This window comes from Gopherus flavomarginatus, chromosome 4 (assembly GCF_025201925.1).
Source record: "Gopherus flavomarginatus isolate rGopFla2 chromosome 4, rGopFla2.mat.asm, whole genome shotgun sequence".
Lineage (NCBI taxonomy): Eukaryota > Metazoa > Chordata > Testudines > Testudinidae > Gopherus > Gopherus flavomarginatus.
Window position 1 is genome coordinate 111,931,623 of NC_066620.1, and position 26,900 is coordinate 111,958,522.

The 26,900-nt window shown below is 40.3% G+C and overlaps 1 protein-coding gene across 2 annotated transcripts in view; it reads right to left on the reverse strand.

Annotated features, from left to right (window-relative positions):
• PEX7 (peroxisomal biogenesis factor 7) overlaps nt 1–26,900 on the reverse strand; it is a 78,015-nt gene that overhangs the window by 29,166 nt on the left and 21,949 nt on the right. For both annotated transcript variants that reach the window (XM_050949839.1, XM_050949838.1), the window contains 3 exons: nt 20,937–21,043; nt 20,416–20,529; nt 17,699–17,754 (listed from right to left, as the gene is read on the reverse strand). In XM_050949839.1, coding sequence (XP_050805796.1) covers nt 17,699–17,754; nt 20,416–20,529; nt 20,937–21,043 — 277 coding nt within the window. The remainder of the gene's footprint in view (nt 1–17,698; nt 17,755–20,415; nt 20,530–20,936; nt 21,044–26,900) is intronic.

Sequence of the window (26,900 nt, forward strand, 5' to 3'; positions counted from 1 at the left end):
TCAGTCCCAAACTGGCATGGATTTTGATATTGGCAGAAACATTCTGATGATGCCTTTTAAAACCATGCCTATTGTAGTACTGGTGAAAATCAAGCAGTTCTTCACCAGATGAGGGAAGGCATTAATTGTTGCTAAATGTACTCTGCCAATTGATGGACAGTCTGTAATACAAAAAATCCCAGCCTCCTGTAGAAGCAAACAATGCTTCTGGCAACACAGTGAGAAATGCTTCCATTTAGCAGAACACCACCTTCCTATATAGGGCTTCCAGCTATTATTACTGAGGGAATTCTGTTCCAAAAAAATAAAAATTCTGTGCACAGTATTTTAAAGTTCTGCAAATTTTGTCATTATATATATGTGGAGCCTCCAGCATGGCAGTGGGGAGCACATGCCACTGGTTGCATGGAGATGGGAGAGCAGCCTGCAGGCCACTCTCCCCTTCTCCAGGACAGGGACTTGGTGGTGAGGCTGCCCCTGCCCCTGCCCCAGACACAGCACAAGGGCTGGGCCTGTCCCTCCGCGTCTGGCATACCAGGTGTGGGTGAACAGGCTCAGCCCGGCAGGATCCAAGGCCTGGTCTACACTGTGTGGGGGGTGTCGATCTAAGATACGCAACTTCAGCTACGAGAATAGCATAGCTGAAGTCGACGTATCTTAGATCGAATTAAAATTACTTACTTCGTGTCCTCGCGGCGCACTGCGGCTCCCCTGTCAATTTTGCTTCTGCCTCTCGCCGAGATGGAGTTCGGCAGTCGATGGAGGATTGATTTATTGTGTCTACACTACACGCGATAAATCGATCCCCAATAGATCGATCACTACACGCTGGCTATTAATAATTACAAATATTTAAGGAAACAGAAGAACATGGAAAATACAAGCATTCTGGATTGTATTTTTCTATAATATTAGAGTGGCCATTCACTGAAATTTCATTTTCACAGATGGCTGATGATTCCCTATCTACTTATGAGGTTGAATTACTGAACTATATTATGAGGACTGTCTACAGCCAACATTTTCCAAGTTTTAAAGAGATTCCACCTCAGCCACTGTAACAAACTTTACCTAAAAGAATAGCATCATTTATAGGGAGGAAGATGTTCATGGAATTTACATCAATTAAGCAAATATTACATGTGAGTTTGTGTGCCAAAATGTTTACTTCCATACTAAAATATTTGTTTCCAGTCCATGTAGACACACATGAAAGAACTAAAATATTGAATACAAACAGATGTGTGCTTTTTAGTAAGTCTGTAGCATTTGCAGCATCATCACTTGCTAATATCACCAAAATGACTGTGCACGCTCATAACATAGATAAACAATTAGAAAGGAACAGTGAATATGCATATTATGAATCAATAGATAGACAGCCATCCACCATCCCCATTGCCCATCTAGACAGACAAAAATAGGTGGTGTTAAGTATACTAGTAATTTAAGGTTTCTTGTGGCACCTACATGTAGTGGGCAGAACAGTGTGTCCGTATTATTTGTGCGCGCACACAATATTCTGCTAAATACATGTAGGTGACACGAGAAATCAAAATATAAACTGTAACTACTACTATTACTGTACTTACCACCTCCTATTTTTGTGTGTAAATCATATACAACACTAAATTTAAGCCACAAAATTCAGCTTTGGATCAAGACTTCAGATTAGGCTGTTAGATAAACAAAGGCCAGCTACAAAGTTGAGATTGATATCTGAACTTCATCAGTGTTCTGAGTATTTGGGTACATCAAAATTCAACTTTCTTCTGGTTCCATAGCTTCCTTCGGAGAGATGTCAGAAAAATTCAGCATTAATTAGAGAGGAGTTTCATCACATTCTGAATCTTTAAAATACCAGAAACCACACACTGCCCTATATGAAATTTTCCAGGACTCATTGAGATGAACCCATTTATAAACTGTCATTTCACCAAAATTTATCTTTAAAATGTCAGTTGTAGTTTTAACTGGAATCAGTATTTTATGTTTTTTTGGCATCATTTCGCAATAACTGCTCCAGCTTCCCAACACATTGGCACAGACACTGCACACCAGCACCTGACTGTAGGCTTGATAAATTTAAAAAAGGTATTAAGCTGGTATTGGGCCAGCTTTAAGAGTGTATTTATGGATGTATGTCTCTGCTGCAAGGATTAAATATATCCCACTGAAAGCCCTTTTATTGCGAACATCATCTCTGCACAGTGTTTCAAGGTAAGCCAATATTACTACAAGTTTAGTGGCTTTGAGTACATTAGAAATTTTAACTCAAGAAGTATTGAGAACTTCTGCATTGATTGACTTTAAGAGGAGATCATTAACAGGTTTCATTTCATTTATTTAAATGTATTGCATGACTATCTTAAAGTGCTTTCCACTCTGGAACAGTCTTCCAGGGGGAGCAGTGAGGGCAAAAAAACCTAACTGGTTTCAAGATTGAGCTTGATAAATTTATGGAAGGGATGGTCTGATGAGACTGCCTATAATGGTATATAGCTGATCTGCGATTGTTAGTAGCAAATATCCCCGAAGTCCGCTAACAAGACACTAGATAGGGAGGGCTCTGAATTACAACAGAGAATTCTTTACTGGTGTCTGGCTACTGGGTCTTGCTGAAATGCTCAGGGTCCAACTGACTCCCATATTTGGGGTTGGGAAGGAACTTTCCCCCAGGTGAGATTAGCAGAGACCTTGAGTGTTGTTTTTTTTTGCCTTCCTCTGCAGCACAGGGTACAGGTCATTTGTGGGTTTAAACTAGTGTAAATGGTCGATTATCTGTAACTTGAAGTCTTTCAATCTTGATTTGAGGACCTCAGTAACTCAGCCAGAGTTGATCCAGGGCCATCCTTACCCATACACAAAGTATGCAGTTGCGTAGGGCACCAGAAAATTTGGGGCACCAAATTTCCTGGTGCCCTGCACAGCTGCGTGCTGCTCCGGCCCCGGCTCTGGCTCTTCCCCAGGGCCCTTGCCCCTGCTCCGCCCCAGCCCCACCTCTTCCCCCTTCCCCACTCTCCTGAGGACTCCAGAAGCAGTCGGGCCTGCACTCACCGGTAAGTAGAGTGACCCGGCCCCAGCCGCGCTGCTAGCAAGTGTTGGAGGGCAGTTCCTCTCTCCCCCGAAGCCTGGGACTAGGGGAGCAGAGCAGACAGGGGAAGGAAGTGGCTAGCCTCCCTTCCCCCCGACCCCTGCGGAGGTCTGGTGTGGGGCCCCACACAGCTCTCCCCCCGAGGCCTGAAGCCAGCCCCTCCGCGGAGGCCTGTAGCCCCCCCACTGCCCCCCCATGGGAGGGCTGTGTAGGGCACCAAAATAGCTAGGGACGGCCCTGATTACAGGAGTGGATAGGGGAGGTTCTGTGGCCTGCAGTGTGCAAGAGGTCAAACTACATCAGGGGTAGGCAACCTATGGCACACCTGCCCAAGGTGGCACACAAGCTGATTTTCAGTGGCACTCACACTGCCAGGGTCCTGGCCACCGGTCTGGGGGGCTCTGCATTTTAATTTAATTTCAAATGAAGTGTCTTAAAAATTTTACAAGCCGTATTTGCTTTACATACCACAATAGTTTCGTTATATATTATAGACTTAAAGAAAGAGACCTTCTAAAAACATTAAAATGTGTTACTGGCACGCGAAACCTTAAATTAGAGTGAATAAATGAAGACTCGGCACACCGTTTCTGAAAGGTTGCCGACCCCTGGACTAGATGATCATGATGGTCCCTTCTGGCCTTAAAGTCTATGGATATACGAGTCTAAAATTCATTCCCCACCGCCTTTTTTTTTTTAACAAGAGAAACTCCTCATCCACTAAAAAGTTTCTCCATTGACCCAAGTATCATCCCCATCTGAGGCCCAAGTGAAAAGGAAGCCTCTGAAGAATGCAGTCTTGTCAGTCTGGACGTCTTGGTTGACCACAACTACTGCTGTATCACAAGGGAGAATCAATCGCCAAGCATATGTCTACGCTGCAATTAAAAACCCAAAGCTGACTCGGGCTTGTGGGGCTCAGGCTAATAGGCTGTATAATTGCAGTGTAGACTTTCAGGCTCGGGTACCCAAGCCCAAACATCTATGCTGCAATTATACAACTCCTTAGCCCAAGCCCCGCAAGCCTGAATCAGCTTGCACGGGCTTGCCACAGGTGTCTAATTGCAGTGTAGACATAATTAGGACCTGGCTATTTTAGGATAACTAGAGGATCTACAAATTACAATCAACACTTTCATTTGCACCCAGAAATATAAAGGAAACCAATGTGCATTAGAAAGCCTTCTCTATGTCACCCAAACTTTGGGTCATCAATAGAGCACAAATTCAGTTGAAAGAAACATTAGCAACAGTGTATGCAGTAGATTTTAGTGGTCTGCCCATATACAGTAAAACATAAAAATAATATGTGAATCTTCCTGATTTGAAATATTCAGATTAATTTTGATCTGAAGGTTTGAAAGAGTTTGAAAAGATTTAAAAATGGTTCAAAGAGCTAAGAAGAAAGATGTGTTCAAATGTAAAAATAAAGTGATTAATGTTTAAACTATTTTTTAGAACTTGCACCACACAGTGACAGGCACACAAGGAAATAAGTCCTAATCATAAGCAGTTATTCCCAGTCTACTGCAATTGTCCAGCTCAGATTTCCATTTATGCTCCCCATGTCTTATGAATTTTTGGCTCTGAGCAGATCAAAATTTTTTTTTGGTAAGAATTGTCCTCTATGAAGTATATTTGAGGAAAACCATGTTAATAGGTGCAGGGTGCCTTAAGGAAACAGCAGACAGCTTGCATGGGTGACGGTAAATCCCTAGGTGAGTTGTAAACAAGACACGAGAAGTCATTCTTCCGCTTTACTCTGCGCTGGTCAGGCCTCAGCTGGAGTATTGTGTCCAGTTCTGGGCACCGCATTTCAAGAAAGATGTGGAAAAATTGGAGAGGGTCCAGAGAAGAGCAACAAGAATGATTAAAGGTCTTGAGAACATGACCTATGAAGGAAGGCTGAAGGAATTGGGTTTGTTTAGTTTGGAAAAGAGAAGACTGAGAGGGGACATGATAGCAGTTTTCAGGTATCTAAAAGGGTGTCATCAGGAGGAGGGAGAAAACTTGTTCACCTTAGCCTCCAATGATAGAACAAGAAGCAATGGGCTTAAACTGCAGCAAGGGAGATTTAGGTTGGACATTAGGAAAAAGTTCCTAACTGTCAGGGTAGTTAAACACTGGAATAGATGCCTAGGGAAGTTGTGGAATCTCCATCTCTGGAGATATTTAAGAGTAGGTTAGATAAATGTCTATTAGGGATGGTCTAGACAGTATTTGGTCCTGCCATGAGGGTAGGGGACTGGACTCGATGACCTCTCGAGGTCCCTTCCAGTCCTATGAGTCTATGAGTCTATGGGGCCTACCTCCCTAAAGTTTTATCAAACTTATTTAATATCCCTTAGGACGTAAAAGACTTTGAATGTAGAAAGATGCGGAATATTAGAGAAAATACAGACCTGATGATGAGGGTGACATGACGAGCAGACTGTCTGATGGGCTCTCATAATGTGATGGGAGTATATTATTGCAGGTCTCTCACAGACAATAGTTTAAAGTTATTAATTATGTTGATCCACTCTCACTCTGTTCTTTTGGGCAGTCAGAATAGAATACTCAAGTTATGATATTCTATAGGTCACTTTTAAAACAAACAATGAACTGTGCTGTATCACTTTATATCTGGCACACTAACACCTGAAGACAATTCTGTGCTCTGTGTGATAGCGCTTACTAATGAATAAAAAGGCAACACCATAACTAGGCACTTATTTGTTAGGGTGAGCATACATCCTGTTTTGGCTGGGGCAGTCCCCTTTTTAAGCTCTGTCCTGGATAGCCTGACTTTTTTGGCAAAATTAGACATTTGTGCAATGCCAGTGGGTAAATCAGTGGGGTGGAGGGGTTCCAGGAGGTTATAGGGCAGTGCCAGTAAGGGACTAGAGGGGAGGTTGCATGGAGTGTCCTCACTCTCCCCTGGCAAGACTGGGAGTTGAGTGGGTGGGGCTGTGGTGAGGTGCGGGCAGGCAGCAAGGAGCCCTGCCACAGCTGCTGCAGTGCCCTGCCACACTCCTGGCCAGGGGAGCCACTCAGAAGGAGCAGCCAGCAGCAGCAGCAGCCCAGATGTGCAGTGAGGCAGCTGGGCAGGTAAGGCCTGGCTCTGCCTCTTCTTGGGCACTCGTGGGAACAGGCACTGAGTGTGGTGCAGCTCTACCCCCACCTCTAGCATCACAGAGTCAAGCTCAATGGCTGCTTAGGAAAGTGTCTCCTTTTCACAGGAGACTTACGGAAATATGATCACCCTATTATTAGTAAAACAGAATTCACCAGGAATATCTTTTTTCAAAATGAGCATTTTCCCAATTGTTATAAGAGATATTGTCCGTTAAATGAGGAGGCTCAAATTCTGAGTGGTGACTGGACTCAGCAAGACTCAAGAATGTAATCAGGAAAAATCACTGCTCTGAAATCACAATCTCTCTTGTCCATTTATATATTATATCAAAATACTGAATATATTTTAAGGTAAGCACAAAATTATGAAAATTAGTACTTAATGATACCTGAATCATTAACCTTAAATTAGAACAGCACAAGACAGCTTTACTCCAACTCGTTAGAGGGTTATTCATCCCTAATTTGTAATCTCTCCCCCTTCTACAGAAGATATTTTGAAAGACATATGAAAACTACCAGTCATGGCAGATTTAGTTTTACTACACTCTTTAAAATGGTTAACTTCTCAATACAAAATGTTAGTGTCGCTGAAGTTGACAATTCTTCACAGAAAAAGATTGAGAATTGTGCTGAGACAGAAACATTTAACGATGAACAACTCTTGATTGACACATTATTATAAATTCAGAAATACAAGGTAGGTAGATAGATACATTCCCCTTCCTTCAAAAAATACAAAATAAAAACCTCACACCAGACCAACAAGTTAGGTACCTGTATCACCGCTACTTCATGAGCAGTGGAATTAATCACTATATTAAAGCTCTGTTTGGAGATAAATGTTTGTATCCATATTTCTGATATAATATTCAGACAAACTCAAACAAATAATTTTGCTAAGGGCAATATCTCCACACCCAAAGCCTTGGCAACTCTCAAGGACAAATTTGTATCTGATGTACAGGAATGGAATTGTGTTCCATTTAAATGGACTTGAACCACCCCATACCAGGTGTCAATATGTCCTCCAGTTTTTATATTTAAAAAAATGTATGCAATGTATTTATTAATACATAATAGACATGCAGCAATTCTCCAAAAAGGGGCGTATTTTTGGAGTTTAATGTACCCAACCTACATACACCCACATCCTATATCATTTGAAAGCTTATTTATGTATTTTTAGATGAGGTATGATGTGGAGTTGTCACGTGGTGCCATAAGCCTATAGGCGACGTGAAACAATGGCACCCAAAATAAGAACGTGTCACTTTTTGCACAGTTCCAGAAACACTGCAACATGACTATGACTAGTTATTAAGTTAATTTAAACACCTTAATGCAGTGCTTATTGATCAAAGCTACTAAACAACGTATTAAAATATTTTTATTGGTTTTGCATGGGCAAGTTTCCCCCTCCCCAGAAATGAAGTTGTTTAGTATGTGGCAAAAAAGGTGAATATCAATATTGCGCAATATACTAACATGAAATGTTTTCACACTGCATATTTTAATTCTCAAAGTATCTGAGAAGTGACAATAGTTTTATATATTTTCAACTGAAATTTGCTGACCAGCTCAGTCTTACACTTAAGGTTGTGAACCCGTAGCAGTAGATTGCATGTCTATTGTTTGTACTGCATGGTGGTAGATATAAATATATGTGAATTCGTAATGTAATTCTTCTCCATTTGTAAGCTTTTGTACATACAACGTAGCATTTAGTCTGCCTGATAGAAGGTTTTAATTTGTAATTGCCTGTGTAAGTAGGACTAGCCTTTGAAATATTCTAGAAACTAGTTTTTTAATTCAGAAACACTTATGCATAGGTCAGTATTAGTTTTAGAGATGATGATACACGGCTTCATATTGTCAATATGCAAAAGCCACAAGAGAAAGAAGTGACTTAACAAGATGTAGTGAAGATAAAGTCCACAAACTAGTCCTTGCCTTTGCACTGAAGATGAATGAAGGACACATTGCAACTCTTACCAACCAATCAACTATATGACAAATTGATTTGACCCTGAATCACATACAGAGGTTTTATGAACATATCTACCGGATTGTGTGTAACATCAGTTGTACAAGAGTCCCTACTGAAAACAGCAGATATTGGTGAATATCAAATAGAGGGATTTGTGAGAGATGCACTTGATTCTGATAGGCCACATAGTTTCTTCAGCCCAGTCAAGAAATCTGGCACCAGAACACTTGTTGACATGGCCAAGAAGATCAAAACTAATTTTGCCAAGAGTTCCACAATCACAGCAGCTATCAATCCAGAAACTGTTTTCTGCAGAGCCCTATCCTTATAAAGATGTAAAGATGTTTCAACGGCAACTGTTCTAAGTCACCCAGTAGGACCTGTGCCTATGTCCCTCTTCTATGCTGATGGTACAATGAGAAGAACAGACAACGCTGAATTAGGGCATCAGCTGGAAGCTCAAAGTGAAAGAATCCATGAGCTAAGAGCATGCAACAGAGAAATGACACTGTACATCAGAGACATAATGGCTGTTATACACATGATGCCTGGAGGCAAATTCCACGTATTCAATGGATTGGCTGCTGCGTACTTGAGGCAGGTCCTAAAGAGATTTGACAAAACTAGTTCTGTAACAAACACTTGGTCTAAAACATGGGAACAGCCAGGGACACTAACATGGCTCTCCAATATGCCAACCTCTTCTTAAAGAAAAATTTCTGGACAAATGCACCATGAAACCAATGATATACCTCAATAACATTTTCATCCTCTGGACAGATGGCTTAACTCCCTCGTAGATTTTCACCATAACTTCAGCAACCACCCCCACCCCTTAAACTTTCTCTCTGGAACACATACACATTAGCATCAGCATCCTGAACACCACAATCAGCTTCAACAATGGAACCCTACATACAACTAAGTACAAGAAATCCAAGGATCCCCACACCTACCTTCATAGATCCAGTAACCCATCCAAACACACTAAGACAATCTAGGAAGTTTTTGGAGAGTGTTGGGGATAACTTCCTGGTGCAAGTGCTGGAGGAACCAACTAGGGGCCGTACTCCTCTTCACCTGCTGCTCACAAACAAGGAAGAATTGGTAGGGGAAGTAGAGTGGGTGGCAACCTGGGCAGCACTGACCATGAGATGGTAGTAGAGTTCAGAATCCTGACAAAAGAAAGAAAAGAGAGCAGCAGAATACGGACTCTGGACTTCAGAAAAGCAGACTTTGACTCCCTCGGGGAACTGATGGGCAGAATCCCCTGGAGGCTAATATGAGGGGGAAAGGAGTCCAGGAGCTGGCTGTATTTCAAAGAAGCCTTATTGAGGGCACAGGAACAAACCATCTCGATGTGCAGACTTGGACACATGACTAGGCAGGAGTATAAAAATATTGCTCAAGCATACAGGGGTATAATCAGGAAGGCCAAAGCACAACTGGAGGTGTGAATGGTAACAAGAAGGGTTTCTATAGGTATGTTAGCAACAAGAAAGGAAAGTGTGGGCCCCTTACTGAATGGGGGAGGCAACCTAGTGACAGATGATGTGGAAAAAGCTGAAGTACTCAATGCTTTTTTTGCCTCGATCTTCACAGATAAGGTCAGCTCCCAGACTGTTGCTCTAGGCAACACAGTATGGGGAGGAGGTGAGAAGCCCTCAGTGATGAAAGGATGGGTAAAGGACTATTTAGAAAAGCGGGACACGCACAAGTCCATGGTGCCAAATGCAGTGTATCTGAGGGTGCTGAGAGAGTTGGCTGATATGATTTCAGTGCCATTGGCCATTATCTTTGAAAACTTATGGCAATCAGGGGAGGTCCTGGATGATTTGAAAAAGGCAAATATAATGCCTATCTTTAAAAAAGGGAGAAGGAGAATCCAGGGAGAATACAGACTGGTCAGCCTCACCTCAGACCCTGGAAATATCACGGAGCAGGTCCTCAAGGAATCCATTTTGAAGCACTTGGAGGAGAGAAATGTGATCAGGAACAGTCAACATGGATTCACCAAGGGCAAGTCATGCCTGACCAACCTGATTGCCTTCTATGATGAGATAACTGGCTCTATGGACATGGGGAAAGCAGTGGATGTGATATACCTTGACTTTAGCAAAGCTTTTGATACAGTCTCCCACAGTACTCTTGCCAGAAAGTTGAAAAAGTATGGATTGGATGAATGGACTATAAGGCGGATAGAAAGCTGGCTAGATTGTTGTGCTCCACTGACAGTGATCAATGGCTCGATGTCTGGTTGGCAGCTGGTATTAAGCGGAGTGCCCCAGGGGTCAGTCCTGGGGCTGGTTTTGTTCCACATCTTCATTAATGATCTGGATGATGGGATGGATTCACTCTCAGCAAGTTTGTGAATGACACTAAGCTTGGGGGGAAAGGTAGATACGCTGGAGGGTAGGAACAGGATCCAGAGTGACCTAGAAAAATTGGAGGATTGGGCCAAAAGAAATCTGATGAGGTTCAACAAGGACAAATGCTGAGTTCTGCACTTAGGATGGAAGAATTCCATGCAGTTACAGATTGGGAACCGACTGGCTAAGTGGCAGTTTTGCAGAAAAGGACCTGGTGATTACAGTGGATGAGAAGCTGGATATGAGTCAACAGCATACCCTTGTTGCCAAGAAGGCTAACAGCATATTACGCTGCATTAGTAGGAGCATTGCCAACAGATCGAGAGAAGCAATTATTCCCCTCTATTCGGCACTGGTGAGGCCACATATGGAGTACTGCATCTAGGTTTGGGCCCCCCACTACAGAAGTGATGTGGACAAATTGGTGAGAGTCCAGCAGAGGGCAATGAAAATGATTGGCAGGCTGGGGCACATGATTTACGAGGAGAGGATAAGGGAACTGGGCTTATTTAGTCTGCAGAAGAGAAGAGTAAGGGGGGGGGGATTTGATAGCAGCCTTCAGCTACCTGAAGGGGGGTTCCAAAGAGAATGGAGCTAGGCTATTCTCAGTGGGGGCAGATGTCAGAACAAGGAGCAATGGTCTCAAATTTCGGGGGGGGGGGGGGGGGTGGGAATCTAGGTTGGGTATTAGGAAAAATTATTTCACTAGGAGGATGGTGAAGCACTGGCATGGGTTACCTAGGGAGGTGGTGGAATCTCCATCCCTAGAGGTTTTCAAGGTCCAGCTTGTCAAAGCCCTGGCTGGGATGATTTAGTTGGGGTTGGTCCTGCTTGGAGAAGGGGGTTGGACTAGATGACCTCCATATTAGTCTACAGGACCTTAGTTTAAAATTTGCTTTAAAAATATTTCATTAGTGTGTTGCTGAAGATTGTAAAAATCACATCTCTAAGAAAATCCTTGCACAGATTTTTAGATGCACAATCTGAGTATTCATCTTTCGTCTTAAATGCTTGGATCTTCAGACATATAGTTTTTAAATAAATCCTTCAAAAGACCACCCTTATCTAAAATACACACGAGAGTCCAGGCTGCCATTGGGAATAAGGGCACCAGTTTAATAGTACTGCCTAGGGCCCCATAAATCCTAAGGATGGCCTAGGTGGAACCACTGCCTACAGGGAGGAAGCCCTGGGGGATACAGCCCGATACCAGGGCCAGGACTATTTAAAGATTGCAGACGCACCCAACCAGAAAGGGCGTTTGTGAGAGGTGCGTCCCATGCCGTTGCAGAAATAAAAAAATAACTAGTCTGGTAAAGTTGAATCTTTAGAAGCTACAACAGTTAATTCAGGCATCAAATATAATCTCTAAACTGCAATCATGTAAACAATAAAATTCACATATGTAAAACCAAAACATTGGTAATTATTAGTAATTGGTAATTATTAGTGCTGGTCAAAAGACAGAATTGCTTCCGTCCCTTTGGAAATTCTATGTTTTTAAAATCTGGTTATGTCCTGAATTATGATGAAAATTTAGTCTCAGAATTTTTCCACCAAAGGAAATATTCTGAACATAACTTGTTTCATTTGTATCAAAATATCTCATTTAGACTATTATATAACACAAAAGTCAAAGTGTTTGAAATACAATATAGTCAAAACGATAAAGTCAAAAGGAAACACTTTGATCTTATCCAAACAAAACATTTTGATAATTTCCTGTGAAGATTTTGACTAAATCAATAAATTCTCTCAAAGTTTTGATTACATCAAATCAGATTAAACTGATTTTTGAGACACATTTTACCCCCTCATGGTGTCACTACAGGGTAAGTCAATGTTGTTTGGGTGCCCTAAAAGTGTTAGACATCTCAAGATTAACCTTCATTCTGAATTTTCTGGTTTGTAATGCTTACTTTGGGGATAATTATAATATTCCTGTAATATTCTAAATTTCTGATATGCACTCTCTCAAATGTTTTGCCTTGGAATTTCCTTCTTTTAATTAAAAATGTCATACATAAACACTAAACAAAAAAGGGATTGTTATCATGTGATATTTCTAATGATTTAAACATGCGGCATTGGCAGTAATCATTTATTTTAATTTTTAGGAACAGCTTCACTAGTATACTTTGATTATTTTATGCCACCAATGAAGTAGTGGAGGGCAGCCATAACATAAGACATGGAAGCTGTGTTTCCAGTTGCTTTGCATGCCACAGAAATGCTAAGGAATGTAAAACTCATTTCTCCCTCCCTCCCCACCCAGAAGCTCTTGGGTTTTATTTTAAATAAATATTTAGGTTTAATTTCCATTTTTGGTTGTTATTTTTTATAACTGAAGGTTTATCTGTCAGCAGAGGCCAGTGCATAAAATCTCTTCCTTCAAAAAAACCTCAAAGAACAATTCCCTTTGACAAGGGCCACCATCTCTCATTGTTCTCAACAGGCCTGAGGCCACAGGCTGTCCTCACAGTTAAGATGCCTTCTTTCATAATGACCACTGCCTCCTATCAGTGCCCAATGGGAGTGCAGCCAGATGCCCTGAGGGAAAATGATAGCCCTCTGTGCTGTCAGCAGGCCCAGAGCACACTGAGAGAAGCAAGTGAATAGAGGCAATGGCCAATATTGCTAAGGGAAGCCCATGGCCTCAGACCCATCTAGAGCAATAGGATATAGCAGACTTTTTGAAAGTGGGTAATTCATGTAATTCTCAAAGATAACAGTTTCTTCATCAACAGAAGCTGAATTATGAGGGTAACATGAAAAAGTTACCGTTAATCCTAAAAATAATTTCTTCAACCATAACCTCTTCATAAGATTTGTGATATTAGTTAAATGGGAAGCTGTGGGAGTCTACACGATTTTCTTAAAAATCATTTAGAGGCAAAAGAGGTCATAGGGTACTAGATTCCTTAATTTTAAAATGGTCTTCACTCAATCAGATTTACTTGTAATGTCTCCAAGTTTATTCTGTATTGAACTGGACAAACAATGAGGTTTTCGATTTGCTGGTAACTACAAAAAAATGAAAATTTTTTGTTTTGGGGCAAACCGAAAATGATTTTTTTTTCAAATTTTTCAGAAAAATGAACAAATTGGAAAGCACAGCAAATCAGGTCAAATGCAATGATTCGTTTTACTCTACATTTTGCACCTGTGTATTTAAACAAAAACAAAGGAGGACTAGATTCATAAAATTCCTAGAGGAGAAGGTGGTGGTGCTGCCACTCCCCTTCTTATAAGTTTTAACCTGGTGGTTAGGATTCTTACCTGGGATGTGGGAGAGACAGGTTCAATTCTTCCCTCTGACATGGAGAAGGGATTTGAACTTGTCTCCCACATTGCAGGAGCTTGCACTGGGCTATGTGATATTCTAAGGCAAGTCTCTCTCTCACTCTCTTCAGTTGAAACTGTTCTGCTTTTTATAGTCATTGGAGCAGGGACTCTGATTTGGGTCTCTCACATCCTACATGATTGCCCTAAACACCAGTCCAGAGAATCATTTTCACTCTCTTTCTCTGGGCCAAAGACTATCCATAGTAATTCATAATGACAGTGGATAGTCATTGGGCCAAGGAAAGTATGTGAATGACTTTCTAGACTTCCCCAGACTAATCCATAGCTTCGTGGTTAGGGCATGTTCCTGCAACGTGGGTAGACCCCAAGTTCAAATCCTTTCTCCACATCAGGCACAGGGGAGCAGTAAACACAGGATACCTACGTAGCAATGTGTGTCCTAATAATCGGGCTAGAAGTTATAAGGAAAGCACCACCACCTTCCACTCCTCCCATTTTGTGACCTCACCCTAAAACATTAAATTGTTTCAGTAATGTTAAAACCAACCATTTCATACTGACATTACCAAAACATTTCAATTTTTCAGTTCTGCCAAAACTGTTCTGCAAACTGGTCAACCAAAACTACATATTTTGGTGAATTAGCCATTCATGAAAACAAACTTCACCTAATTCTAATTCTATACTCAGAGTAAATGCTGTAATTTTGGAAAGGATGTACTGTATTTTTCTTATGTAACAAAGAAGTCAAATCCCTGCTTTAAGTACAAAACTCATTTCAAACTTTAACTATGGAGACAACTAGCACCTCCTTAACAAAAGGTCTGTACGCTTGGCTACACTGTATTTCTTCCTGTTCTTTGTAACATTGGTTCTTTTCAATGTGAACCAATATATCAGAGTTTTGCAACAACACATTTTTTCTATAGAAATGTTTTTTGTTTCTGAACAATGTTGTGTTTTTGGTGTTTATAGTTACATTACTTTTTGACCATATGAGTAAGTTCAGTTTAAATCGGTCTCCTGAAGGTAAGCACATTTTTACATTTTTTTTATTTCAAAATTATAGCATTTGCTACTGTGAGTGCTAGAGTCTAGTTAGAAAAATCCTCCCCTCCCCAATTAGTACATAATTTTAAGGTTTATCAAATGGTCAGCCTCCTGTCCCATGTGCATTTAGATAGCTGTTAGTTCAAAACAAATACAGAATAAAAAACTGAAACTTGTTGACAATACAAGTGTGTGGAATCCTAACCAAAGAACAGATACAGTACTGGCACCAGAGGTTTAAGCTTCCTTACACTAACTGCTAGTATCCCTCAACTTTTTAAGGGACCACCTTTCCCTTCTGCTGATATTTCCAACAAGCAAGCCAGTTAGTTCCAATGAACACCTGTCCATTAAGAACTGGATAGAGACTGTCAATTGCTTCAGCCACCAGACAGTAAATACCTTGCATGACTGTCAACATGATCTGGATTCAAAACAGCCACCTAAGAGGTAAAAGAACTCTGTACCTCAGTCTTTTCTCCTTCTGTTTCAGAAATGCTTGCCAGACAAGTACAAGTGTTATTAGTTTGGTCTGAAAGCCTGTTCTCTCCAGTGAAGCCTGCTGTTAGCCTAGTTAAAAATAACTTAACTCATAAAACAGCTTATTAGTTTTCTAGGTCAAAGCATGGAGTTTTCATCCACTTTGGAATCATATCTTCAAGTCTGTTTCTTTTTCAAGCTCATATATCCCACTTTTCCTGCACTGAGTCTTGGTTTTCTCTTCTTCTGTGAGGGATGATTAAATGTATCTATATATTAAGTGACGTTGGTTTTTATTTTGAGTATTTTAAGATGACTTCACTCTACACTTTTCTTTAGCCTCTCTTCTCTCTCCTCTCCCTACCTTGTGACTATTCTGACAGAGGTGTATACAACAGATAAGAAGCTTACTGTATTACACTGCCCTGCTATTCTGGACTGTATATATTTTCCTCCCTGCTCCCATCCTCCTTAACTTCTTCTGTCCTGACAGAATGAGTTGGTAAATGATTATATATTTTGATTTCACTAACCACATATGTTTAATAAAAATATTATGAAGAAATAAGGTAATAGCTTAAAGACCTAAACAGCATTAAAAATATAAGAACTCTACATAAAACTGCAGCATTTCCAGTAGAGTGGAATGGTCTTGCCGTAAAGTTGTTTCAATATATACTGAATTTTCATGGTACCTGGAACACTGCAGCCTCATGATCAGGGCCGGCACTACTGTTTAGGCAGCCTAGTCAATCGCCTAGGGCGCCAGGATTATTCGGGGGGGCGGCATTTTGCCGGGGGGGTGGCAGGCGGCTCCGGTTGACCTGCCGCAGGCATGCCTGCAGAGGGTCCGTTGGTCCGCGGCTCCGGTGGAGCTGCCACAGTCATGCCTGCAGACGGTCGGCTGCTCGCGCGGCTCCGGTGGACCACCCACAGGCATGACTGCGGTAGCTCCACCGGAGCCACGGACCAACGGACCCTCTACAGGAATGACTGTGGCAGCTCCACCGGAGCCGCGGGATCAGCGTGGGGGGCGGCGAAATGGCCGTGTGCCTAGGGCGCGAGAAACCCTAGCGCCAGTCCTGCTCATGATGCAACTTTTCACAATATTGTGTCTCAATGCTGCATCAATACCATTATAGCTAAGAATGGTTATTCAGAAATGGAGTCGAGTGGAGTGAGCTGACTATGGCTAATGCTATTATTTAGAAAAACAACATCAGGATGTATAGAACATGTAATTTTTTATTATTTGTATTGTGGTTGGTTTTGGGAGGTCTCCTATCAGTAACTGGGAGCCCTCGTGCTAGACTATAATGAAAACAGACACCCAAAGAGCCTGCAATCTAAATTAAAGCATCACTTACATTTTGAATGATTTTGGAAAATGGGGAATTTGGAAAATTAGAAGAGTTTTCTACCACATCATTTGGGGGGTGGGGTGGATTGAGGGAGGAGGGGAAGAAATTTAGCCCTAGTAATTAAACATAACATCTTCAATCCGCTTTACAGCATAAAAATTAATTACACCTCAAAACACACCCTTGAGTGGTAAATGTAAGTATTTAGTAGGTTACTTCATAGTATAGTATCATAAATTAATATAGCTTGTAGAGAGTGATGTCTTAATAATAGGACATCTCTCTTCAGTGCTCTTATAAAATTCTTACTAGCACCATCAGTTTTATTGATGTAGCCAAGTTACCGTTACTGAAGTTCTACTGTATTGTACAATTCAATAGGTTTAAACCTAAAAATATCATGAAAGTCCAAGGGCCTGTGATGTAGCAAAGTTCTTCAGGCATGTACTGAAAAAGAGCATGCAAGACTGAGCTTTATCAAAAAAAAAGAAAAAAATGGTGTGTGTGTGTGTGAAGTTTTCCTTCACAACAGGTTTAAATATAAATAAGTCACAAAAAGATAAGATAAGTTACCCAAATATATTCAATGAAGCGGTTGCTGCTACCTTCTTAATAAAAAAACAAAACAAAACCATCACAACTGGACAAAATCCTGTGCAGCATAATGGTAGGAAAATGTTCACAAGCAGCATCTGTTAGGGCAGATATAGTTCATAAAGGGCTACTGAGATAACCTTTAAAGAATCCATGTATTTGTAGTCAGCTCATGAAAATGGAAAGCATGAATAATAATCCTGACAGCAAACACTTAAGTGTGCCCAGTTTAGAACATTTTTTTTACTGGCATAACAAACATACTCCATCTCTTATATATGAGACACAATCAAAAACAGATTCTCTTCCTACTCGTGTGTAATAAAAGACACTCTACCTCACAGTAAAATCATAGGAGCAGGAGGCCAATAAAGTTGCATGAAATGGTGAAAACTGCAAGAAAGAAAAAAAAGGACTTAATGCAAAAACCTTAGGTACATATTTATCAACTTTCCAGAAATAAATAATAAAGTTATCTTCATTAAGACTGCTTAGGAAAATACCACAACACACTGTAACAAAACAGGCTGCTTACTTTAACCACTGAGCTTTAGCAATTATGCTTTAAACAATATGTAATCAGCTACACTATACTGGTAGGAATCCATTTCATTGTAGCGGTTGCCAGCAGCACTACTATAAATTAAGGACCTGACAGTGTTTCCATTAGGTATTTCCTTTGAGATAGTCATATAGCAGGCTATTAAACTGTACCTTGGGCTGACACTCTGAATGCCCTCTCAGGCTAGAAAGAATGTTTCAGTAAAGCTGTGTGACCGTTTCGGTTTTTCCAGCTCAGTTACAGCAAAACATACCCAAATTTGTATCACACTTCAGAAGACATTTAAGATAGATTTCGCTGGCACCAAAGCCATACTTTGTCCTGAAATTCTTTTATTAATTAAGAAGATTGGAGTGAAGTTTGAAAACTGGTAGTTACACAAAATAGTCTAATACATTTCCCCACAATGCACGGCATATTATAGATTAAATTCTAGTATGGACTGTGGAGATGAGCACGTCCAAAAAACTGCAACAAAGAGGGATGAGAAATAGGATAAAAATTGCTCATCTCAGCTCTGGCATCTTAACAGGGAATTTCCTAGGTTTCTAACAAAAATCTCAAATCCTTGAAAGGCAGTACACATACTAATCACTGATGTGCCTGGTAATTTACTTTACCTTTAAAGATTTGTATGTGTGGAATTTCCTTTTCTAAATGGTCCAAAGATCTGCCAAAGAGGAGACCTGCTCCTGCAGACCTCAGATGTATATTGAGGGGTGTGGAGATGGAAGAGAGGAAAATAAGTGGAGGCGTAGTCATGGTGTTGGAAGAGGAGGTGTAGTCATGGTGTTGGAAGAGGAGACAAAAGCATTCCCTTGATCTGCTAACCACATTTCCTTCTCATCCACCATGGAGGGGTAATCCTGATGCAGCAGATCTCCTTTGTTTCTCAAAGGAAAACCTAGAGAGGGAATCCAAGCTCATCGCTCCCTTCCTGCAGTGGCAAGGAGGTGAATGGGGTGGGACTCCACATCAACCTACTCATGTCCACAGGACTTGAGCTCTCCTCTTACCATCTACAAGAAGGGCTGGAATGTGCAGCTGGTAGGAGGCTTAAGGTCAGCAAAGAGGATGATCTCTCTTTGCTTTCTGCTGTACTGCAGCCCCAGAGAGGGGTGTCCAGCTAACGAAGACTCCCTCCCCATGCGCTTCTCTTCCCCCCATCTCCTCCACAGTGAGACATAAGAATCAAATCGGGGGAGGGAAAGAGGGACAATGCAAACCCCAATTCCTACAAGACAAAATAAGCTAGCCCAGTTCCTGACAAGCCCAAACAGGGCTCATCAAAGACAAACACAAACTGAAGTTCACAGAGACCTAGAGGTAGCTTCCAATGAACCTCCTATGATCTGTGAGGTGGGTCAACAAACTCTTAAGGCTCACTGAGGAGGCTCCCCTCTTGTAGACCTCAGTCGGGTCACAGAAAAGGCAAGGACACCTGCGTCACTCCATCCTCCTCCATCCCCCAGATTTCCTATAGTCTGCAGGAAAGCTCCTTTCCCATGGGCCTCGGGAGCATGAATAGTAAGAGCAGGAGACTTAAAGGCAACAAAAGAGCGGCCTCATCGTCCCCATGATCTCACATATTGTTTCACGGAGCTCCTGATTCATCAAAAATAACTCATCAGAGCTGATAGTGCTATTACTATTTAATATCTTAAGAACCTGTCAAAAATCTTGAGAGCTGTGCTCCAGAAATCAACTAGGAGAGTCTAGTAAGCTTGGGTAGTTTTTTCCAGCCACAAAGTGGCAAGGAAAATAGACTTGAATTTTATGAACCTCTCTACTCTTAGGGTGCCACAGTTCAGAGCTAATTCACTTCAAACTGGGAGATACGGGAAGGTTCTACCTCTGCTACAGTACTAACCCACCAATTTTGAGGCCAATGGCAAGAAAGGGAGGAAAAACTGGGCTTATAATGGAAACTCATTTGCAAGCTTAATTTTGTGGTGGCTTTGTTGCTCCTCATTAGTGCCTTTCATGCCTAAGGCTCCTCAAGCCCTTCTATACACACACAAATGCACACTCAGCAAGCTCTAAGCCTTATTCTACACACATGCTGCTATCGCTAGAGTGGAAAGAAGCTGCTGTTAAACAGCACACAGAAATAAAACAAAACAATTTAAGAAAGGAATGAGGGAGTATAGTAGTTTCAGATGAAACTACATGAAGAATTTAAGTTGACCAGGCTTTCTTTAAGTTTTTCATTCTGTGGAGCCCTTTACAATGAAAAGATCATCTCTTGAAGCTACTCTCTTTCACAGCACCTCAAAAACTTATTCTGAAAGTCAAAATGTTGTATGTGTGGACCATTAGGAAGGACTCTGAGAATAACTAGTCTGTGAACTATTAAACAAGCAAAAATCTTGGGTACCTGCTTACTTGCTTCTTTATTTCTAGTTCTTAGTTACATATATACTGTTTGCATCACTGACACTTTAATAGAAACTGGAGTCCATTGACAGGGTAAAACAAAGAATTAAACTTACTTTTACTCTCCTTACAGCATAAGTATGGCCAACGAGGTTGAATACTGGCTGCCGGACATTCCTCAGATCCCAACCTTTCAAACTACAGTCAACTGCGCCAGTTACCAGCAAATTCTGATTATTAAAAAAAAAACAAACCACACATCCAGACACATTAGAACAGGATTACGACTAAACTGCAATGATTAAAATACAGCCTACATGGTCTAAAAAGAAAATGGAAATGTACGTTACAAATATGTTTATACACAAGAAACAATTTTGTAAACTATGCAAGTGTTTTTCTAACAGTGTAACCAAAGATTGAGTCCTTCCTATGCCATTTATCCCTGGGAATGACTCTTCTGGGATGTGAGCCCTTGTTTGTGACTGAAAATAATCTAATCAGCCATAAGACATGATTGTTACTCGCACATCAGTAGAGCTGAAAAGTCATTGAGGTGGCAGTAAAAGACCTTTACTCTTTAAGAAAAATGGTTCATTTAGGAATGTTTACTGTAGTTTGGCACAACACATTATACCTCGTCATATTTGCACCAGTCACAGCTCAAGATCTCAGCCTGGTGGCCCGGAATCACTACTTTGACTCCTGGTGTCTTCACATCCCAAATTCTTAAAGTCTGATCACCTAAAACAAAGGAATCATTGGTGAGCCAAGGGTAATCACAGGGAGTTTTCCCATTATAACTCTGAAATACTTCAAATCGACCAGTACAAAAAGTGACAATAATTTGCTTAGCCTTCTACAAAACATGGCATGAATCACTTACAGTCCAAACAAGAATGTCTAATTATACACAAGATTCATTGAGCCACACACAAGAAATTATTAGGGTTTTATCATTTAATTAACAAGATAATCAAACCTAATACCTAGCTTTGTTTTATCACTAGCACCCTCTGTTGCTTTCTCAATTTGAGTAGGTTTTGAAAAAAGGATATGGGGTAAAATTTTCAAAAGGTCTTAAGAGTATGTCTACAGAGAACACGTGACACACAGGGTTCTCACTAGATAAGGCAGGATTCACTGAAGATTATGTGATCAAATAGCTCCTGCCCTACTAATTTTACTTGCTGTAGTGGGATACATTTCATTTTGGGTTTTAAATTTCTCAGTGATATAATAATGGGATTTTTTTTATAGGAAAAAGCTATTTTATCTTTGAAAGATGTACTCCATCAGACAATACAGATTTTAAGAGGTAGTTTACATTTTGCAACCCACACTACTTGACACTACTTTACATTTTTGTAAGAGAATCAATACACAAATACATGTGTTGTTTGGCCCATTATCTTTGTGGTTAACCAAAGAAGAATTTTTAGGGCCAAAGATATTTGGAAAACTAGCCCATTGAGCCAACAATAATTTTGGCAGAATATAGGCAATTTTCTTAATGGTAACAAAAAATTATACCTGACCATACGAAATAGCCATTATTTTTGATCTAGTAATCTGGAGGCAACACAGCGGAGCAAACACAGATTTGGTGCCTGTCAGAAACAGTATTATCATAGAACATAAGAACAGCCATACCGGGTCAGACCAAAGGTCCATCTAGCCCAGGATCTGTCTACCGACAGTGGCCAATGCCAGGTGCCCCAGAGGGAGTGAAGCTAACAGGCAACGATCAAGTGATCTCTCTCCTGCCATCCATCTCCACCCTCTGATGAACAGAGGCCAGGGACACCATTCTTTACCCTTCCTGGCTAATAGCCATTTATGGACTTAGCCACCATGAATTTATCCAGTTCCCTTTTAAACATTGTTATAGTCCCAGGCTTCACAACCTCCTCAGGTAAGGAGTTCCACAAGTTGACTGTGCGCTGTGTGAAGAAGAACTTCCTTTTATTTGTTTTAAACCTGCTACCTATTAATTTCATTTGGTGACCTCTAGTTCTTGTATTATGGGAATAAGTAAATAACTTTTCCTTATCCACTTTCTCCACATCACTCATGATTTTATATACCTCTATCATATCCTCTTTTAGTCTCCTCTTTTCCAAGCTGAAGAGGCCTAGCCTCTTTAATCTTTCCTCACTTGGGGCCCTCTCCAAACCCCTAATCATTTTAGTTGCCCTTTTCTGAATCTTTTCTAGTGCTAGCATATCTTTTTTGAGGTGAGGAGACCACATCTGTACACAGTATTCGAGATGTGGGCGTACCATGGATTTATATAAGGGCAATAATATTTTCTGTCTTATTCTCTATCCCCTTTTTAATGATTCCTAACATCCTGTTTGCTTTTTTGACCGCCTCTGCGTGGACATCTTTAGAGAACTATCCACGATGACACCAAGATCTTTTTCCTGACTCGTTGTAGCTAAATTAGCCCCCATCATATTGTATGTATAGTTGGGGTTATTTTTTCCAATGTGCATTACTTTACATTTATCCACATTCAACTTCATTTGCCATTTTGTTGCCCAATCACTTAGTTTTGTGAGATCTTTTTGAAGTTCTTCACAATCTGCTTTGGTCTTAACTATCTTGAGTAGTTTAGTATCATCTGCAAACTTTGCCACCTCACTGTTTACCCCCTTCTCCAGATCATTTATGAATAAATTGAATAGAATTGGTCCTAGGACTGACCCTTGGGGAACACCACTAGTTACCCCTCTCCATTCTGAGAATTTACCATTAACTCCTACCCTTTGTTCCCTGTCTTTTAACCAGTTCTCAACCCATGAAAGGACCTTCCCTTTTATCCCATGACAGCTTAATTTACGTAAGAGCCTTTGCTGAGGGACCTTCCAGAAATCTAAGTACACTATGTCCACTGGATCCCCCTTGTCCACATGTTTGTTGACCCCTTCAAAGAACTCTAATAGATTAGTAAGACACGATTTCCCTTTACAGAAATCATGTTGACTATTGCTCAACAGTTTATGTTTTTCTATGTGTCTGAATTTTATTCTTAACTATTGTTTCGACTAATTTGCCCGGTACTGACGTTAGACTTACCGGTCTGCAATTGCCAGGATCACCTCTAGAGCCCTTTTTTAAATACTGGCGTTACATTAGCTAACTTCCAGTCATTGGGTACCGAAGCTGATTTAAAGGACAGGTTACAAACCTTAGTTAATAGTTCCACAACTTCACATTTGAGTTCTTTCAGAACTCTTGGGTGAATGCCATCTGGTCCCGGTGACTTGTTAATGTTGAGTTTATCAATTAATTCCAAAACCTTCTCTAGTGACACTTCAGTCTGTGACAGTTCGTCAGATTTGTCACCTACAAAAGCTGGCTCAGGTTGGGAATCTCCCTAACATCCTCAGCCGTGAAGACTGAAGCAAGAATCCATTTAGTTTCTCCGCAATGACTTTATCGTCTTTAAGCGCTCCTTTTGTATCTCGATCGTCAAGTTGCCCCACTGGTTGTTTAGCAGGCTTCCTGCTTCTGATGTACTTAAAAAACATTTTGTTATTACCTTTGGAGTTTTGGCTAGCCGTTCTTCAAACTCCTCTTTGGCTTTTCTTATTACATTCTTGCACTTAAGCTGGCAGTGTTTGTGCTCCTTTCTATTTGCTTCACTAGGATTTGACTTACACGTTTTAAAGGAAGTCTTTTTATCTCTCACTGCTTCTTTTACATGGTTGTTAAGCCATGGTGGCTCTTTTTTAGTTCTTTTACTGTGTTTCTTAATTTGGGGTATACATTGAAGTTGAGCCTCTATTATGGTGTCTTTAAAAAGGGCCCATGCAACTTGCAGGGATTTCACTTTAGTCACTGTACCTTTTAACTTTTGTTTAACTAACCCCCTCATTTTTGTATAGTTCCCTCTTTTGAAATATTGCCACAGCATTGGGTTGTTGAGGTGTTCTCCCCCTCACAGGGATGTTGAATGCTATTGTATTATGGTCACTATTTCCAAGCGGTCCTGCTATAGTTACCTCTTGGACCAGCTCCTGCACTCAACTAAGGATTAAATCTGGAGTTGCCTCTCCCCCTGTGGGTTCCCGTACCAGCTGCTCCATGAAGCAGTCATTTAAAGTATTGAGAAATTTTATCTCTGCATTTCGTCCTGAAATGAAATGTTCCCAGTCAATATGGGGATAATTGAAATCCCCCACTATCATTGGGGTCTTAATTTTGATAGCCTCTCTGATTTCCCTTAGCATTTCATCATCACTATTACTGTCCTGGTCAGGTGGTCGATAATAGATCCCTAATGTTGGGATGGATGACTACTTCAGAGAGGAAAAATAATACCATACATTATAAAGCGACCTTCCTACTGAGCCCTTTGCCCAATGGAAGAGTCAACACCAAAGCCAAAACTGGCTCCCCATTTTCCCAGCTCAGTTGCAGGTAGAAGGACTCACAAATAAAATGCTACCCTTTTAAAAACAAACAAACAAACAAAACCCTTGGGCTGATAAACATTTGTAAGATGGACAGGACAGAACAAGGTTAAAGACCGTTTGAAGCATACCAATTACAATCATATTCATTATGGGTCATCACTAATCAGCATTCGATATTAAGCAAACACAAAGATTCCCAAAAGTTTCCAATAAAAATGCATTTATGTATTTATTTATTCATTCATTCTACTTCTAGTAACAAGTCACCGCTATTAGGCAACAGATTTTTGCTGGTCTGTTGGGTGGTTAATGAGCACAGAGTTGTCTGCGTATTCTACTTCATTCACCTTAAATTTTATAAACCTGATAAAATAAAAAATGAAGATAATTAAACATCCACACACTCACCCAAAGATTCCTAAAAAGAGATCACAAACAAAAGTGTAAATTTCACCCCTTGCATAGAGCTGGCCAATGCATATATATCACATCAGTCCCACTAAGGCACTAAAGTTTACATTAGACTTAAATGCTGCACAGGCTTTACGCTGGCTTTTTGTCAAAGGGTGTTTTTCATCCAAACCTATAACCCACAGTACATAAAGTCCAGCAAGACAAGAATCAGTTAGCACAATCAATGCCAGACTGTGCTGAGACAGAACAATCACAATTCAGCAAGGCTAGATACTTATGAGATTAACGAAAAATAACTGTCCTGAAGGCAAAAATGGGTCCAGTTAATGCAGCTTCAAATTAGTTTTCAAAGAACCAAATACTTTTAGCTGAAAGGTTTTTACTTAAATAATGAAACTGGTTTGGTAAATACTACTGTCAGGAATCTGACCCTACTATAACTGGTCGCTACATAGGAACAAACTGGATAAAAGTGGTTTTAATCCATTGAAAGAAGTAGTTACCAGTAAGAGGTAACTTAAACACAAATATCCATGTACAATATCTCAGCAAAACCCAAATAGAATTTAGCATTTACTATGGTGTTGTCCATCCAAAGATCACTACTTAACATTAATTTAGTCTCACAACACTGCTTAAGGGCAGTAAGTATTATTCTTGTTTTTACAAATGAGGAAACTGAGGCACAGAGCGGTTACGATACTTGCTCAAACTCACACAAAAACTCTAAGGTAGAGCAAAGAGCAGAATTCCAAGTGTTCTGACTCTCAAAACAATCCTTCTAGGGACTTTTAAAATGATCATTCAATCGGTTTTATTCAGTCATAAGAAATAAATCTGAACAGATAATCCAGCAAAGTATTAATGAAAAATTTTAGGATATATAGAGCTTTCATTAAGGTCACTCAATAGTGCTACAATATATGCATGAGGCCCATTTTCACAAAGCAAAGACTAGAAAGTAATTAAAGATAACTGACTGCAAGAAATCTTTAGTCTCCAATTTAAATTTTTCAGTCTGAGATAAAATGCTCTTCAGGTATGCCAAGAATCTAAATAAATCGAAGTAGTTTTAATCTTTCTCAAATATCTTACCGTACACTGTTCCTCTCTGAATAAAGTTAATATATTTTCCTGTTATACTTTTAAACACTCTTTTTACCTGTTGACAATCTCTACCACAGAATACTTTACTTGAGAATGCTTTATAGCCACTAAGTGCTGTAGATAATTCTTTATCCTGGTTGGCATACACTATAAATAAAGGGCCACGCATTTTTGGCATGGCATTTCCCTTCAGCTTGCAAAATTAGAAATTAATTTAATCAAGCGTACTTAGCACAAGACACATGAATTGACATGTAGTTAGATAATATTTCAAATGAATATGCCCACCTCACTTTAACATGCATTTGATTTGACACAAGGAAGCAAGCAAATTATGTATTTTTAATAGCTTGTAGTACAAGTGGCAATCGGTATTGCACTTAGCATTTGCCAAATTATATATTTTGCTTTTTAAAGGCATGCTATGTACAGAAAATACACATACTAATTAATGCATATTATTTCTTCCCCTTTTAAAAGTTTTCAATCTCCAAATACCATACAAATATTCAAGGTACTTAGTGGCAATATTTGTGTTTATATTTAGCACATTAAATGCCTATAAATGAACACAAGGCACTTCTAGGAAGTAAAGAAAAAAAGCACTAATTTTATGAGCAGAAGGCCGCATTTTCAATATAATATAACAGCATCAA